Source organism: Epinephelus moara, chromosome 2 (assembly GCF_006386435.1).
Source record: "Epinephelus moara isolate mb chromosome 2, YSFRI_EMoa_1.0, whole genome shotgun sequence".
Classification (NCBI taxonomy): Eukaryota; Metazoa; Chordata; class Actinopteri; order Perciformes; family Serranidae; genus Epinephelus; species Epinephelus moara.
In genome coordinates this window covers 44123653-44142465 of record NC_065507.1, presented here as the reverse complement: position 1 = coordinate 44142465, position 18813 = coordinate 44123653, and the positions used below count along the sequence as shown (strand labels likewise).

Genomic DNA, 18813 nt, shown 5'->3' with positions numbered 1-18813 from the left:
CTCTGGGTTGTCAGGGATTTGAATTACTAATAAAATTTGCCAGGTTCCTAGAAATGAGAGCAGCTCCATCCAAAGTGGGATGAATGCCGTCTCTCCTAATAAGACCAGGTTTTACCCAGAAAGTTTGCCAATTATTAACGAAACCCACATTGTTTGCTGGACACCACCTGGACAGCCAGCAATTAAATGATGACATGCAGCTAAACATGTCATCAGTGGTCTTAAATGATGACATGCAGCTAAACATGTCATCAGTGGTCAGATTTGGGAGGGGTCCAGAGAAAACGACAGAGTCTGACATCGTTTTTGCATATTCACACACCGAGGCAATATTAATTAGTGACCTCCGATTGGCGTAATCGGGTGTCATTGAATAACAATCTTACTGAATCTACGTTTAGCTTTAGCCAGCAGTTTTAAATTTGACTCAGTGTCGCCCGCTCTGGCCCCAGGGATACATTTGACTATGGCCGCTGGTGTTGCTAACTTAACGTTCCTCAGAATATAGCTGCCAATAACCAGAGTTTTATCCTCAGCGGGTGTGTCGCTGAGTGGGGAAAAGCGGTTGGAAACGTGAACAGGCTGGTGGTGAGTCGTGGGCTTCGGCTTGGAGCTGCGCTTCTCAGGAACAGTTACCCAGCCTCCCGGCTGAATGGGTGTTACCGGAGGACCGCTAGCGGAGGCTATGCTATGTGGCTCCGTACCGGCTACAGGGGACTGGCTTACTACCGCAGCTACTGAATGATTTTCCATGGTGCGGAGCCGCGCTTCTAATTCACTCAAACGCAGCAAATAAGCTACACTTGTTACAATTACCACTGTCGCTAAAGGAGGCAGAGGCATAGCTAAACATCTGGCACACCGAGCAAGAAAGAGCAGAAGGAGAAGCCATCGCTAACTGTAAAGCTAATGTAGCTACCAAGGCTAGTAAAGTGCAAACAACAGCTAAGAGATTAGCAGGGAAGTCGTAAAAAGGAGGAGAGCTATAAGTGCTTAAACAGAACTAGTGTGGGTTAAGACTTGAAGTAGATGTTAAAGCAACTGAAGTGAGAAAGCAGAAAGCAGGCTAGTAGAATTCACTAGAGCAGTACAGAGACGCTGTCACAGAAACACCGGAAATGACACAACTCGCTTACCACAATAATTCAGCACGTCAGCCAGATGCCAATTTGATACTCACCTTATTTTATGCATAACAGGTTACAAGACGGCTGCAGCAGCTGGATGAAAGGCCTCCATGCATGATCGACCATCCAGGTTTAGAACCTGTTTGCCTACATGTGTTCTAGCTGCAAAGCACATGCAACATTTACAGGGCTGACTACAGTCCTTTACGGCTACGGGGGATAGAGCAGTGAGTTTTATCTATAATAATCTACTTAACTTCACTGTTCATACACCATAATAAACTAAAAATAGTCACTCAATGCCACTAATTCAGATCATATTTCTTCTTGAACATATAGCCAAGTTTTTCCTAAGCAAATACTCTATATTACACATGAATTCAAATGAAACTTTTTACAGATACAATAGAAATTTACTGACCACAGTCATGAATATTTGTACATGGAAATACAGTATAACTGGTCTGTGTACTTTGCGGCCATTCATTTTTCGTTTTGATGTTGGTGAACAAAAAACAGGAAACGAGTCGAATCCGTGTATCATTCGTTCTTTCTATTTTCAATTGTCAATCAAAAATCAAAAAATGAAAAGGTGACGGATTACTTTGTTTTTCGTTTTTTAATATAACAAAAAAAACGAAACAATGCCTGGTTTTTCATATTTCAATTTTAGACTCAGATCAAAAATACGAAATGTAAAAACGGACCACAGGACTGAATTTGATTTTAATATTTAATTGGTCGGGTTTACATGACCCGGAAATGGCTTTGCGCGCGTCTATGGGGTAATGTAGTAGGCTACCATGGCGGCGCTGGAACCACACACTACTTTGATTAAGGACTTGTTGAACAGCGGTTTGACACACGCCGAAATTTCCTGCACATTGCACCAGATGGGTATCCTGCAATGCTCGGAAATGAGCGTCAGAAGATTCTGTGCTCGGCATGATCTGAGGAGAAAAAGACATATGTCAGACGCAGAGCTGGAGAGTGCTTTGGTTCGATCTATATATGAGGTGAGTTTTCATTCAGATTTCCACAGTGTATTGCAAATATTATATATTATATAGCAAACACTAACAGTAAATGTGTAATCTCGTGACAGACGGGACCATCATATGGCTGGAAGTTCATGACCGGCTATCTGTCTACACTGGGGCTGCATGCGGGAGAAGGTCGGGTTGGAAGAACCCTAAGAGAGCTCCATCAGCCATACCATGAATTCCGGCGTCAGGAGATGCTTTTGCTTTAAAAGTGCAAATTAAGCAGATAATGATAACCACGTGGATACCTCTCACGTGTGGGACTAAATTAACAGCTGAGAAATTAACAGCTGAGAAACGGACCAACAACATTAAATATACTCCTGAGACTGTTATCGTGACAACAGCGACTCGATTTTACAGGTTCAACTAATTAAATGGCCCCTAAATTAAGGTCAGGATAATAAACTAAAAGAACTACAGTATTTGTACTGGTCATTTTTGTAAATATATACATACAAATTTGCTATTATAAAAACATTTTATGAAGATGTTGTGTTAATTATTTCATTTTTTCCCCAGGGTGCTCGTAATTTAAATCCAACTCCCTACCATGCTGAATATATGGGTCATAAACTTCATTTAGACCAAAATGAAAAGCTTGGGATGTTTGGTGTTACTCATGTTTTGGCTAAAATGAAAAGCTTGGGATGTTTGGTGTTACTCATGTTTTGGCTGTTGATGGCTACAGCAGCAAAACTGTTGGACATTCGACCATGCCAGTGAAAAACAACCTTGTGATTTATAAGGATGTATACAGGTGAATATATTCACAACTACCATTATTATTGTCATAACTTTTCTGTCCTGCATTATCTTTTAATTACATACTCTTATTGAATTAGTTAAATTCAGTGCAGTCACGTAAACATTATTTTATTCCAGATCTGCAGTCGTGAACCATGGCATGTGGGACCAAGTTCGGTTTGATCACGGCAGGGAGTTTTACCTGTGTCTTTACATGCAGGAGATGCTGTCAAGATACAGACACAACCTCAGCAGGCCACCATACCTCCAAACCACATCAACAAGGGTGAGGGCTGTGTAAAAGATAATATAAATTATTGGTGCTTCATGCACTGTCACCTTCAGTGTCTGGCCCGGAAAAACATCTACAAAAAATCCTTCATCCCCTGTGCAATAACCACCCTGAACAATCAAAAATGAACACTTGCTGCTTTTAACAGACCCCCTGCTCCTCCTTTTTAGCATGATTGCACCTAAATGTTGTTTTTAACGTTTGTGTTTTTACTGTTTGTTTTTAGTGTTTTTTATACGAGCCTGTCAAAGATGAATTCCTTTCACTTGTGCCAGACAATGAAGTTTATCTTATCTTATCTTATAAATCTTGCACACTTAATTAATTGATGCAGATCGTAGACATGTACTGTATATACTGTACATAATCACCAATGTACATCCATTCAGTATTGATTTACATCGCACTATTTGTTTCGATTACAGCTTAACAGCTGACTTCTACTTTTTACTTTTCACGTTTTGTTTGGTGCTTTTATGTGTTCATACTTTTTCTACATACTTTTGTATAATCTCATCTATCCCTTGACTTGATTTGTTAGCCTTACTGTCCATGTTATTATTAGGTAGTTTTACATCAAAAGTAATGTAAAAATGGAGTCAAACTCCTTGTATGTATGGCACATACTTAGAATATTAAGATGATATTGATTTTCTGCTGTTTTATTTCCCTTTCACCTAAAAACATCATTTGAACTTTTGATCAACAGAACCTTCGAGTGGAGAGGTCATTTGAACTTTTGATCAACAGAACCTTCGAGTGGAGAGGTTGTGGCCAGAGGTGAACAATCGTGTCAATTATCCACTGAAACGGGCTCTGGTGCACCTGCTGGATCAAGAGGTTGTGAACATGGAGGACAACCTCACTAGATTCTGCATCTCAAATCTGACATGTCAAGTAAGCCAAATTGGACTTGACAGAGTGGTGGGTTCATGGAATGCACACAAGATCCCAGGTATGCTTAACTGATTATTTACACTTAAGAAATATTGATCTTTTTTTCCCACTCCCAATCCATCCAACCTAACCAGTACTGTATTGCTTTGATTCCATGTCTTAGGTCATGGAATACCCAATGAACTGGCAGCAGGTGGCTGCCCAGCTAAAGTCTCAGAGGAGCTGCTGCCATGTGCTTCTGTTGTGGCAAACATGTATGAGCAAGACTTGGGATCCTCACTGACTTGGGAGTCTGCTTTTGGAGCTGATCCATTTTCATCTGAAGAGGGCAGATGCCATGCAGAACAGAGCTTTGCAGAGAACTACCCTGACATCCCTCTTCTTTTTAATCATGTGGTAAACAACGATGATACTCCTTTCCAAGATGCTTTAATCTGCCTAATGAATGTGACTGCAAGATATGTCTGAAAAAAAAACAGTTTTAGTTGTGCTTTCTCACAACCTGTGGTGTTCTTGAGTAACTGAATAAGCAGACCATTTGGTCTGTTTTTTACATATTGAAAAACCTGGATGTAGTTATTGATTAATATGTTACAAAGCTGCCATGTCCCTAAGTTGTCAGTTGAATAATTTGGCAAATAAAGTTGTATTTCTTTGAACCGTTTTATTTAACCTTTCTAGGCTTACAAAGGCATAGAAAAATATTACAAAAGCTTTATACGTTTTATGTTGACTTTGAATTAGTTCAAAGTTGAGCTTGAAACTCAGCCGGAACACAAACAACAGCATAGCAACATAACTGAGTCCTAATTTCCAGTGTTTCCATTTGGAAAACAGTAAGAAAATATACAATATAAAATAGTGCAAATATGAGGTACTTTGGCTCAACACTGAAAGATGATTTTGCCAAAATAAAATAACACTATGAAGATGCACAAACATTTTTAAAAGTCAAAAGTGCTTTGAATGCAAAAAACATTATTCAAGTGGAAAAAACTGAACAATGACGAACAGCATGAGCACAACTGCATACTGTACAGTTTTACTAGCACAGTATGTTTTCCAGTACAGCCAATGCATCGGACAGTCCGGTGAGTTTTTGTGTATTGATGTCAAAATCACCCGCTCTGCATTTTGGGCAAATTGCAGATTTTTGCTGCCATTCTTCGATGCAGGTCCTGCAGCCAACAACGCTATGGCAACACGATGAAACCATGGGCTCAACCACTGGACCTGCAAATTTGAATCAGAAAACAATTGTAGAAATAAAATAAAAATACAGTAATTGCATAAGTGGTTACATTATCATTGGCGTCGGTGTCTATTTTCTTCATGGACATGGGTAGATTAGTTGCACTGACATCTGCCTATAGAAGACAAAACTTTTTTTATTTACCCTTGCAGACAATACATGTGAAGGCATCTTTCACAGCAGCTGCTTCAGCCTCTGTCAAGGACACTGTTGTTCTTCGGTTGGAACTTGCCAGGTTTGTCAGCTCCTTGATTGTAGTTGACACCTCCCGAAGACCCTGTGCTGCCAGGACCACCTCTTCAATTGTATCAAACACTGCATCTAGACCATTATCATCTCGCCGACTGAAAAACAGGCAAAATATACATGTTATAACCTACTTGGTCTCAACAAAATCCTAACCAGTAAAAATGCAATCATTGTAACCAGTTGTCCTGGTGCCTGTGTCATATTTCAAAACCAGCATTCTAAATGCAATAATGCCACCATTGCAACTTCCATTGGTCTGTCAAACTAATTCATACATAATGATTAATCAAAGTCTATCAGTTCATGTAGTCATAGTGATCCTAACTCTCATGCAATGGAAATTCCAGAGACTTCAAATGGCCTATATTGGCAAAAATTCTCACAAAGACGGTCCTCTTCACTTGTTGATTGAGGAGAATAGCCATACAAATATGCCATCATGATGATTGACCAAAAAAATGCTAATCAAGTTTACATACCTCAGTCTCCTCTTTTTGCTTCCTTGTAACTGCTGCAAATCTCCTTCCTTCACAGCACAAACTTTCCTTGCATTTTGCTTCCAAAACGCTGATCCTGAAAAGAAAATAGTTTATTTAGTAGTAGGGGAGAGTGGGGTAATCTGAGACACCCCCTGTATCTAGGCAACGGTACACATTTGTGGTCATGTGACTATTATGTTTTCAAGCCCCCCTCATTTCCCCTTGGTCATGAAAGAGAGGACCTCATGGTGCTGTTGTAAGCATGTTTTTTTCACAAAAATATATTTTTTGCAGGTAAAAGTAAATTTTCTTGCTGTCAACTTAATCAACTGCTGTGCCAAAGCAAATTGATTTAGGTAGAAAAACTTATATCATACATGTTGATGAACTACCAACATATAAAACCATGTGATGATGAGGTAGTTTTTTCTAAAATGGTGGTGGTGGGGTAAAGTGAGACAAATGTTGTGGGGTAAAGTGAGACAGTGTCTACAGTTGTAGAGTAGGGCCTGTGACAGTAGGCTGATGTTCTAATCCAATCTTTAGTCCATCATTGCAAGTGTTACATTCTTTGCCATTGTCTGCTGGGGTAACAACATCAGGGTCAGGGACAGGAACAGAAATGTAGCTCTGTGATGGGAGGGGGAGCGGAGCTGGTGGAGGCTGTGGTTAAGTGGAGGATGGGGTGTAAGCTGAAGGCCATCCTGGGTGACCCCCAACACCCTCTACACAAGACTCTCACAGGTCAGAGGAGCAGCCGCAGTAACAGGCTCATCTCCCTGACCTGTTCTGGGTCTTTCTGTCATTTGAATGTTAATTAAAACATTTTAAATTATATTATGTTGTATTTGATTTTGTTCAGAGTTACTTTCAAGTGTTTAGGAAAAAAAAGTGCTTAATTGACTAATGCCCATGATTCTGTTACTGGTCCGACATTAGTTCTGGAATGTGTGGTTGTCAAGCTAGCTGTCAGGATTCTAACTGTTACAACATGTATTGTAATGGTAGTTTCAGAGTGGAAAAAGTAAGTGGATCACTTTACCCCCTTGATTTCTCTGGTCTGTCTCAGTTTACCCCTGAGCTGGGGTAAAGTGAGACACAAGACCACTTTTTCAAAAACAATCATATTTTCACTGCCCAAGACCACTTTTTCAAAAACAATCATATTTTCACTGCCCTTCATCCTGAATACATTCTGAAAATTTGTATTGCTAGGAAACATCCTGAATTAATGGGAAATGTGTAAATTTTACTATTGCTAGGAAACATCCTGAATTAATGGGAAATGTGTAAATTTTACTGATATATCATTTTAGCTCGCTTAGAGGGGAGCAAATGTAAAAAGTGTCTCACTTTACCCCACTCTCCCCTACATAAAGTATACAATTTTTCAGAAAAAGGGGTAGTTTTGTTAAAACCAGAGGGTTATAAATACTCATTTTTATTTATTAATTTACCTCTGGTTCCCTCTGTGTCCAAGATCTGGTTTCCCTGACCATCGGTAAGGATGGCCGAGTCCTCTTGTTCAAGGGCATCATTTACTTTACTTGTGATGCCCATGACAGAAGCCTCAAATTCCGAGAATCGAACTGTCAGGGTTTTGCTTGTTTCCAATCTGCCATGCACAAGATCAGCAATGAAGATGGTCCTGAAGATGAAAATAATTTTGAAATTCATTGTACATTCTTGTAATACAGACAGAACATATTAAATTCACAGCAATTGTGATAGATAGATAGACAGACAGACAGACAGACAGACAAACAGTCATATTAGCATGATGCGCCTATCTGATGTGTTAAAGTATTTGGTCACCTTTGAAATGTCTTAGCCATGGGTGCTCTTGGGGAGGACCTTGCTGTTGCAGTTGAAGCTGAGCCATGAGCTGAGCCCGCAGCAGCACTTGCTGGTCGGCGGAAGGAGAAGCGGGTAGGGAATGGTCCAGGCACACTGGCTTGCTCCCCCACATCGTCGCTCTCTCCATGCACTTCATAATGTCCCCTTACTGCAAGGTCAACAGTTCTGAATTGACCCTCATTTCCAGGGAATATGGCCACATTGTTATCATGTACAGACTGGAGTTTTGAACCTTTGAAAAAGTAGAGCGAGAGGTTTATGCAAAATGTAGGCTAGGTTATGTTTTTTGGTTACAAGTAGAGTGCAATTTCACAGAAAAGGTTCTTTGTGAAAATATATACCTGGAAAATCCTGCTTATTTTTTCAGTAGTCATGTCCTCCTCCTTTAGGATGACACGCTTCGCTCCCCGAAACAACACATAACTCTCCATGGCTGATAGGGCTGATGGCTCCTGGCTGCTGGTCAGATCGATAGATCGTTGCGGCTAGCAATGTTTGCTAACGCTCAAAAACTTCCGGGTCACGTAAACCCGACCAATTAAATATTAAAATCAAATTCAGTCCTGTGGTCCGTTTTTCCATTTAGTATTTTTGATCTGAGTCTAAAATTGAAATATGAAAAACCAGGCATTTTTTCGTTTTTTGTGTTAGATTAAAAAACAAAAAACAAAATAATCCGTCACTTTTTCATTTTTTGATTTTTGATTGACAATTGAAAACAGAAAGAACGAATGATACACGGATTCGAGTCGTCTCCCGTTTCTCGTTTGTATATTGGAAATCAAAAAACGGAAAACGAGCCTTTATCTGATTTTCTGTTATGTGTTTATTAAACAAAAGTCGGGAAATAAAATACGACCATAATTATTTTAATCAAGCTTGCTTTGCCTTGACCCAGAAAACCCTCTTCTTCTTCTTCTTCATTTGAAATGGCAGACTACACAACGGCGCATTGCTGCCCCCCTCAGTCTGTCTGTGACTTTTATCCATAATGGAGTTATGTATGGTGCTCTATCTTTGTTCATATATATATATATATATATATATATATGTATGATATACCACTCTCTTGAATAAAGATAGAGCTCCATACATAACTCCATCATGGATAAAACTCACAGACAGACTGAGGGGGGCAGCAATGCGCCGCATAAATGTGTGTGTGTGTGTGTGTGTGTGTGTGTGTGTAATGTATATGTGTATATATATATATATATATATATATATATATATATATACATATACATATACATATATTTACGTGCATAAATTCATCACATAAATTAACAGTCCCTTTATCCCCTTGATGCCTGGATTTATTTACAATTATATTAAAAAAATAATTATTTGTGCTTTTGCTTTCAAGCTGATGTGAAATTAAGTGGGGATTGTTAATTTGTCTTTAGCACATAGAATAGATATAAATTTAGGTATGATGCAAATTAGCTACAACAGGCATAAATGGAAAAAAAAATGGTTAAGAAGAAGAAGAAGAGCGCTTTCCTGGTCAAGGCAAAGCAAGCTTGATTACAAGAATTATGGTCGTATTTTATTTCCTGACTTGTGTTAAATAAACACAGTAGAAAATCAGATAAAGGTTCATTTTCCGTTTTTCGATTTCCAATTTCCAAATGAGAAACTGGAGACGACTCGTTTCCCGTTTTTTGTTTACCAACATCAAAACGAAAAACGAATGGCTGCAAGTACACAGACCATAAATGAAGGATTCACTGAATCCAAATTCGAAAAATGTGAATACAGATGTTGACATTATATAACCTGTTGACTAACATAATGTTCAATTTTCTCAGTCGTTACAGGTATTTAGCCTATAGGAGTTTTTTGAGCTGGTGCTGGGGCTTCCTTGGGCAGAAGATATGTGTAGTCATCCCATCATGCGTTGTACTTCGGATACGTCAGGAGTTTCCTGACATCCAGGGAAGATACGGAGGCTTCAAACCCGCCCCCCTTGATTGAATCTTGAAACGTAGCTGGCGATGACCTCCTCCTTGTCTGGTTGCTCATATTGTGAAGACAGGTCCGGCGGGATGTTTATCTTCAGAATCTCAGCTCTGTACAATGAAAAATGTCATTTATTTGAACTAATGTCTCCAGGATTTTTATCCTACAAACGTGAAAAAATATTGACAGAAACCTCAGAATTTACACTTTCCAATGTTTCCACTGCTGATGATTTATCATTTACAGCAATGATGGAGCGCTAAGTGTCCCCCTCCCCTCTTCCCCCCACTATTCACATGATAAAGACATGATAATTGCATTTATTCTATCAGCTTCAATTGGTGTAAATTTTGGAGGGGAATTGCGGTAAGAACGGCCACAGTTAAGACATTAGAATATCCTGCAGGTCAAAGCATCACTCATTTGTTTTGAGGTGAACATATTTCAGAAGATTACAAGGCAGTATCATGTACAGGCAGCAATCAGCTGTTTCAGAGCAGCGCGACTCATCAGATCTACTCATATTACTGTAGCAGAGTGTGTAGTGTTACACACATAAAATATGGAACACTGACCAACATGGCAGAGTAGGGAAACTCAGCTCCTCTCCCCTGCAATTGTTTGAGCAAACTTTCTATTGTTAACGAAACAGACTCCACTTAGCTTTAACAGTGGTAAATTTAACAAGTTTCATTGTTTGATGTGGCAATGACAACAACGCGATCGCGTGGCAAGAAAGAGAAAACGACGAACAAACAAATGGATCCGGTGGAGACTAATGACAGCCAGCTGACAACGACGTCTCTCGAAGACACACTACAAAGATATTTCAACTTAGCCGAGAAAAATACCAATGAAAGATTCAATCGCTTGGAGTCTAAGCTGGTAACAATGCAAGCAACATTAACCAAACACGATGAAGAAATTAAAACCCAGCGTCAAAGATGCAGGAGCACTAACAGAAAGTGAAAACAACGGCCGCTCAAAACAGTGAATTGAGGAAACCCAGGGTCAGTCGTGTGCAGACTGTTGCCTCTACCGAGCCCCACCCCCCTGTGGCCGCCGACACACCTGCAGCTTCTTCTCTGCTGCAGCTGCTGATTGGTCTCATTCTCACATAGTTTATCACAACTGATTCATGTGACTTTTCTTTATTTCTCAGCAGCAGATGTGACTTTAAATGTAGTGAAGTACGATATTTGTGATATAAAAGTAATCAAGTACAAGTAAAACTGACCAATATTTTAAAATACTCAATAAAGTTCAAACACACAAAAAAATAACTTTCTTATAGTAAAGAGAGTAAATGTTTAAGTGTGAGCTCCTTATCCTCTGGAAATTTTCAGCAGCTTTAACCATAAGGAAATTTTAGCCTCTGTGTAACATGTGTTCATCTCCACCAACTCTATCAGCAGACAAGAATGTTGATAGTCAATGATCCTTCAAAACTCCAAATTACATGTAGTAATGTTTTTTTTAATGTTCTTTCTTTCTAAAAACAGGTAAATTAAATAAATGCACATCCCAGTGTCCAGTAGAAACAAATAGATCTGCATGCCAAGCGGCCCCCTTTAGAAGGATTTTTATACTGTATAATATTAAACAGCTCTTTCTCAGACTTGTGATAAACAACAAAAAAAAATGTCATCTTAAGTACAAGTTTGAGAAAGAGGCATTAAACATTACACAGTATTAAAGTCCTTCTAATGGGAGCTACTTGTCACGCGGATCTATTTGTGTCTCAGTATCATCCACTGCCAGCAGTGTCCCCCATCATATCTTTCAAAATTCAGCTGACTGTTGACTGCCATATGGAAATCTTCTACTGTAATTCCTGTTCCAAAGAACAAGTAAATTTATGATTTTAGACCAGTCGCACTAACGTCAAAAAGTATGAAGTATCTTTGGGGAAATTATTCAGAACATAGTTTTTTTAATATGCTGATAAAAATGTATCCACTGCACTTTGCTCATCAGGCAGGGAAAGGTGTGGAGGAAGGCAAGCTTTTTATACTCAACAACCTACATAAGCACTTGGAAAAGCCACAAGCCTATGCTAGGCTTTTATTTGCAGACTTTTCATCAGCATTCAACATAATGCAGTCTCATCTCTTGCTTAAGTTATTGATAAGCATTTTTAATCTGCTCACCAGCTTGTATTATGGATACTGGACTTCTTAACTAATGGAGATTAGTTTCAGAGCAGAGAATTTCTGTAAACTAGGCCTACTGTCTCTCAGACTCCTTAGGTTTGTCCCTGTGCTTAGCACGGTGTGTGTCGTTTCACCTTTGCTTTTGATTATGTACACTGATGACTGAGGAGCACCCACAAGAGCAGCTACTTGGTCAAATTCTCGGATGATACCACATTCCCGTCCCTTCTCCGTAGATCAGAATCAGACCAAGGGAATGTTCTTGTGGATTTAATTTCTTGATGTGATTATAATTTCTTGGACTTAAATGTATCCAAAACTAAGGAGATGATTATTGGTTGAAAACATAACGGTGACAGCCAAAGAAAGCACTATTCACAATGACACTGTGGAAAGGGTTACCTCTTACAAATATTTAAGTACCTTTTTTGATAAACATCATACATTTGATGTAAACATTTGATGTAAACACTGTAGATATTGTGAAGTGAGGGCAACAGAGAATTCACCTTCTCCGTAAACTAAATTCCTTTTCTATCATATCTATATTCTGTCATCCTTCGTTGTTTCTGTTTCTATGCCCTCTAGTTTCTCCGAGGCGGAGGCGCAGCGCACCTACACTTTGCCAACTGGGTGTGGCCAGGCGGATTTTGCAAGTTTGGCACATTGTGCGCGCTGGCGCAGCTACTCCTCTTTCCCACCTCCGTCCCTCCTACCTGCACAAGTTGGAAAGAGGGAGGAAAGAAGGCGTGGAGTGGGTTTTACGCAGCCAATTCACATCACAGCAATTAAATGAGCCCCTCTCCTCACCCTTAAATGCGCCGCGCGAAGGCGTAATGAGAGTTTACTCAATTCGCCATGGCAGAAAAGAGCAGCAGTGTCAGACAGTCAAACTTCTCCCAGGAGAAAATGGATGTTTTGGTAGGGGAGGTCCAAGCTTGCAGTGTCCAAATATACGGAACTGCGAGCAGACCTCCACGGGCTGATGATGCAAAGGTAGCCTGGGAGGAGGTCACCACAATTGTAAATCAATGTTGCGTTTCTCTCGTGCGCGCGCGCTCTCTCTCTTTCTCTCTCTCTCGCAGTCTCACTCTGTTTCTTTTCTTTTGACTTTTCTAAGATGACAGATGCTGAATATACACCGCGTTCCAAATTATTATGCAAATTGTATTTAAGTGTCATAAAGATTAAATTTTTTGTTTTTCAATTAAACTCATGGATGGTATTGTGTCTCAGGGTTCTTTGGATCACTGAAATCAATCTAAGACACCTGTCATAATTAGTTGGCCAGGTGAGCCCAATTAAAGGAAAAACTACTGAAGAAGGATNTGACATTCTGGAAACCTGCCTGTGAGGTTTAGGTGACGTGTGTGCAATGTCCGCTGATCAGCCAAACTTCCGCTCCACCGGCTGTGCTCCGCCTGTGCTGACAGTAGATCTGGCTTCAGCTGGCGAGCTTTTAGCGCACCTTCGGCAAAGCCTAGTGGCACGAAACTGTCACTGCGCCAAGCTGGATCTGTCGACATCTCTCCCTGCTGCGCCACCACACCCATCTCAGCGCACCTCGATCTGCCAAACTACCAAACTGAGCGCGCCTCGGGTTGTGCTGCTCGAAACTAGCTCTGCGCGGGGTTCGCCACCCTGCGCTACACCGGGAAACTAGAGGCCTATGAGTCTTTCATTAAGTGTGTCTCCTGTCTCCTGTGTTTTTCATTTATCATGTTATAGTATGTGTACAAGACTAGCTGCAAATTAATTGCCTCTGGTGGGATTAATAAAGTTGTCTGAATCTCAATGGAGTTTTTTTGCTTAGTACCACCCTGCTGTGGTGTGACTGTGAGCTGTGATTGGTGCATTGAGGTGAACTCTTTGAACTCATTGTGTGAGCAGTAATGGAGCAAAATTGGAGAAGGATGAAGGCAATGCTCAAACGTTTTAAAAAATGCTCCGCGCTCCATCCAAAATCCTTCCATGCATGCCACTATCCCTCCTTGCTTGCGCTGGACTCTGTTCACTGCTCTGCTTTGCTGCTGTTAACATTAGAGAGAGATTTGGGTTATGACAAATACACAGTAGTTGGTATAAATTGCACTTGGCCTGAATGGTGCACTGGAGAATTGTCTAATATGAATGTAGTTAAGGGGTTCCATGTTGCTTTGTCATACAATGATATTGACACAGGTCTTACTAGGGTTTTCTTTTTTACCACAATGTAAAATCAGTACTTGTGAATATATCAAACTGATGCATATTCATCACCAAGATGATATAGGGAAATAAATATAAATCACTGGGTGCCTGTTTGTTAATATAGTAAAGTTAATATAAAATCTCTAGTAGCACAGCATTCTTTGAAAAGGTCAATAGTGAGGATAAGTCTCCTTGAATGAAATACAACTTCCAAAACATTGGTATAGTCCTTTAAAAAGTACATTAAAGTACATCTAAACAGCCATTTTGTATACTAGTTTTGATATGAAAATGAATTCTATGTAATGTTCCTCAGCTGTGCTACACTGACATACTGACTGTCCATTTTTAATTTCTCCTTAAATCAGTTTTACCTTTAATCCAAAGGAAGGGATTGATAATCCAGCTCTGGTGATCACTGATGATCCTGGTGAGGTTTGATACACTATCTTTGAGAACTCTTTATCTAAAATCATTCCCCAATGTCCTTCTAGTGCTGATGATCTATACTAACCATGTGTGCAGAGCCTGATCAGAGCCTTGTGCCCAGATTGTGCCAGCTGAAGCGTCTGGAGGGGCAGAGATTTGGTTTCTACCTGTGGATGGACCAGAGCAGCCGGGGCTTTGAGGTCAGAGATGTGGAGCCATGGAGTCCTGCAGAGCATAGCGGCCTCAGAGATGGAGACAGAGTGCTGGAGGTCAATGAGGAGTACGTGAACAACATGGACTTCTACAGGGTAGGTTTCCAGAATTTGGCATATAAGCAGTCTGCCCATGTGCTGTCGAGAGTGAGATATTGCATCATCTCCTGGACCCAGTTCTATGAAATGTATTGTGCATATTCACGGTTCTCACAGGAGCACTTGTCTATTTGTCCAGTTCCTAATGTATTTTCATGCAAAATTCTTAGGGAATCATTAGAACATGAGGAATATACTAATGTTTCCATTTTTTTCAAAATCTCTGGTGGCCATTTTGGATTCTAATAATGGTGAATGTCCAAAAAAAAAAAAAAAAAAAAGGCAGATTCCAAGCTATGCAGGTGTTTACTTTCGGTAGGGATGGGTATCGTTAAGATTTTAACGGTACTACTACTCTTATCGGTACTGCTTATCAATGCGGTATTTTAACGGTACTCTTATCTATACTTTTTGAGGAAGAAAAAAAACAAATCAAGAACATAAATTGCTTTCTCAATTCTCATTATGCAACAAAATAGTTTTTTAACAAAACATTTTACTTTTTACAACTTGAAATGTAAAATACATATAATAATAGTGTTGTCACAGTACCAAAATTGGGACCCACGGTACAATACCAGTGAAAGTATCACGGTTCTGAGTGGTATCACGATACCACAGCAAAAATTAGGCAGATGTGTCTTTTGTCATTTATAAAAAGATAAATCACTTTTCTATAATACATCAATGATATTTCAATGGAATAAATTACTTGTTGACTTATTCATACTTCAAAAACAGCATCAATAAGTGATTAACATAGGGGGGATCAAAATAAAATAAATAAATAAAATAAAAATCAACCAGCCACCCTCCTCCCCTGACAAGTAAAGAACAGTCCCTCCATAAGTAAAGAACAGTCCCTGAAGTGCGGTGAGGTTTGTGGACTGTTACCTGCCACAAAGAGAGAAATGTGAACGGCACGTTTCCCCTCTGACACGTCACATACCTGTGTGCCGCCACGGCTCGGCTGTTCAGGTACTTCTGGACAGTCATGACATCAACAAAGAGGAAAATATTGGACCTAGAGCCAGGCTCCTCTGTCGCCGGTAAGCTGTATTTGCGCCGCGGAGCACTATGGCCGCCGTATTTGACAGGAATACATATTCCTGTCTGTGTCTGTGACCCCCGTTCAACCCACAACCGACAGGATTCTGCTGCTGGTTGAAATCTGTACTCGCACAGCATGCTCCTGAATGATTTCTTTTACTTGCACAAAACTATTTTTAGTCACAAATGCAGTAAAATGCTCGCACCGTAGAGCTCTGTGGAAAACAAATCACTGTAGCATATATAAACAAATCTAGCCTACAAGTAAAAATATTAGGTATTCTAGGTATGTTAGGTATTCTAGGTATTTTATATGGTGGTGTAACATTAATCACTATGGATATATAGACCAGAGGGGGCGGGGAATCCCACGCACCCAGCCCAGGCTATAATTATGGTTATATTCATGTATTTAGAAGTATCTGAAAAATACACAAATAAAATCCCAAATCTGAAACCCTATTTAGTAAGGTCACAAAATAGCTAATGGTTATTAACTCCACGTGTTGGCTGCTAGCATAATGTTACAAACCTGGACTGGATGTAGATGAACTAGCCGTGCTAGGGCAGTCAAACATTGTACATCTTTCTGTCTGAATATGATGCACTTTCGCAAGGTGTTTTGACAAATTACTAGTGTTGTCGCCCTTACACGCAAAACATTTGTCACACTTGTGACAACACGCTGTATCTGCATCAAGTCTTGTAATGTAAAGCCACACTTTTGACGGTTTGGCTCTCTCCGCCATCGTTATCTATCAGGTAGGCTACGAGCTTAAGTGGTGTATGCGCTGTCTTGTGTGTGTGTGTGTGTGTGTGTGTGTGTCACTGGAACAACAGCCCCGCCCCCCTGCTCTCTACTCACACACAGCTTGTCTTCAGGGAGAATAGCGAAAATTATGATACAATGACGGATAATTGACGGATAGCGAAAATTATGATACAATGACGGATAATTGACGGAGTTGGTGAGATAAATGTGCAAGATAAGATTTATCATGTAAAAAAATAAATAAATTTAAAAAAATGCGACTGCTCCAGTACCGATAGCAGAACCGTTAAGGTCAGAGCTTATCAATACTGCGGTCTTGACGAATGTAGCCCCGGGGCTCGTTCAATACTGGAGTTTGGTATCCATCCCTAACTTTCGGTGGCTAAATATACATTTTTTTACTCAGATATTCAAATAAACTAAGAACAATCACTTGGATATGAATTAATTGAATTTGGTGGTCAAAGGACTAAGCTCAAGGTCACTGTGACCTCATAAAACATGTTTTTGGCTGTAACTCATTCATATTGAAGATTCATATGCTAACATTTCACACAAATGTCGAATAGGATAAAATGATGAAGTGATGACATTTTGTATCCAAAAGATGAAAGGTCAGCTTCACTGTGACATCATAATGCTCTGCAAAGACACTTTTCTGGTCATTATTCAACATCATATCTCTGGAACAGAAGGGAAGATATTTGGTCAGATACTGAATTGGTGACTCTAATCTTGAAATTGTGCTGACTGTATAGATCTTCTGTGTGTGAAGCATCCATGTTTTCACAGACATGGATGAAAACTGTAAGAGAAATGACTGATAATAATAATAATAACTTTATTTATATAGCACCTTTAAAAACAAAAGTTTACAAAGTGCTTTGACAAACAAAGCAAATGCAGGATATCTATAGCAAGAGACTCAAAACAGTGAGGGCAAACAAAAGCAGGACAAAATTAAGCTCAAATTGGGTAAAGTTAAGCAAAACACAGACAGAATGATAAAGACAGAATGATAAGACAGAATGTTAAAAGAGATAAAGGCAATAAAACTATTATTTCTAAATACTAGAAACAAACGAATAGAAGGATAAACAGACAACACTGCATAACAACAATAGAATAATAAAGAATAAACAATTAAAAGGAATAGAATAAAATAAATTAAAAGAATAAACAAAAAGAATAAATAAAAAGATGACATCACATAAAGGCAAGTCTATAAAAATGGATTTTAAGAAGAGATTTAAAAGATGTTACTGATTCTGCAAGCCTTATCTCCTCAGGCAGGTCGTTCCAAAGTCGAGGGGCCCTGATGGAAAAAGCGCGGTCACCTTTAGATTTAAGTCTCGACTTTGGAACGGCCAGGAGGGCCCTGCCCAAGGATCTAAGGCTGCGTACTGGCTCATATGGGGTCAACATTTCTGCTATGTAACTTGGGGCCAGACCGAGACGGGCTTTAAAAGTGATCAGTAAAATCTTAAAATCAATTCTAAAACGCACAGGGAGCCAATGGAGGGAAGCCAGGATTGGGGTGATGTGATGCCATCTGTTAAAACCAGTAAGAAGCCTAGCTGCTGCGTTCTGGACCAGTTGGAGGCGGGAGAGTGATTATATGGTTTATGCCATAGAGGAGTGAGTTACAGTAATCGAGTCTGGAGAAGATGAATGCGTGGATTATTTTTTCTAAGTCAGAATGTGGGAGCATGGGTTTGATTTTGGAGATAGTTCTTAACTGATGGAAGCAGGACTGGACAACTTTGTTGATATGAGGTTGGAAGTTGAGGTCTGGATCGAATATTACTCCTAAGTTTTTGGCTGTGGATTTGACGTTAATGGACAGGGGACCAAGGCTACTTTCAATGGGACTGGTGGAGGTTGGGGGAGTGAACAGTATGATTTCGGATTTGGAGTTATTGAGTTGAAGAAAGTTTTGGGCCATCCAACAGTTGATATCGTTGAGACAATCTAACACAGCAGCTAGGCTTCTTGGGTCATCC

The 18813-nt window shown here is 39.8% G+C and overlaps 2 protein-coding genes across 9 annotated transcripts in view; one reads left to right on the top strand and one right to left on the bottom strand.

The window, feature by feature from the left end:
* LOC126397432 (Na(+)/H(+) exchange regulatory cofactor NHE-RF3-like) overlaps window positions 1-18813 on the top strand; it is a 268248-nt gene that overhangs the window by 93814 nt on the left and 155621 nt on the right. For all 8 annotated transcript variants that reach the window (XM_050056262.1, XM_050056252.1, XM_050056269.1 and 5 more), the window contains 2 exons: window positions 14617-14678; window positions 14774-14985. In XM_050056262.1, the coding sequence (XP_049912219.1) occupies window positions 14617-14678; window positions 14774-14985 (274 nt within the window). The remainder of the gene's footprint in view (window positions 1-14616; window positions 14679-14773; window positions 14986-18813) is intronic.
* Window positions 4831-8691, bottom strand: LOC126397575 (RING finger protein 141-like). Its single transcript, XM_050056464.1, has 6 exons — window positions 8285-8691; window positions 7902-8175; window positions 7544-7734; window positions 6087-6180; window positions 5503-5702; window positions 4831-5339 (listed from the first exon to the last, which is right to left on the bottom strand). The coding sequence occupies exons 2-6, from the start codon at window positions 7919-7921 to the stop codon at window positions 5152-5154; spliced, it is 693 nt and encodes a 230-aa protein (XP_049912421.1). The 5' UTR covers window positions 7922-8175; window positions 8285-8691; the 3' UTR covers window positions 4831-5151.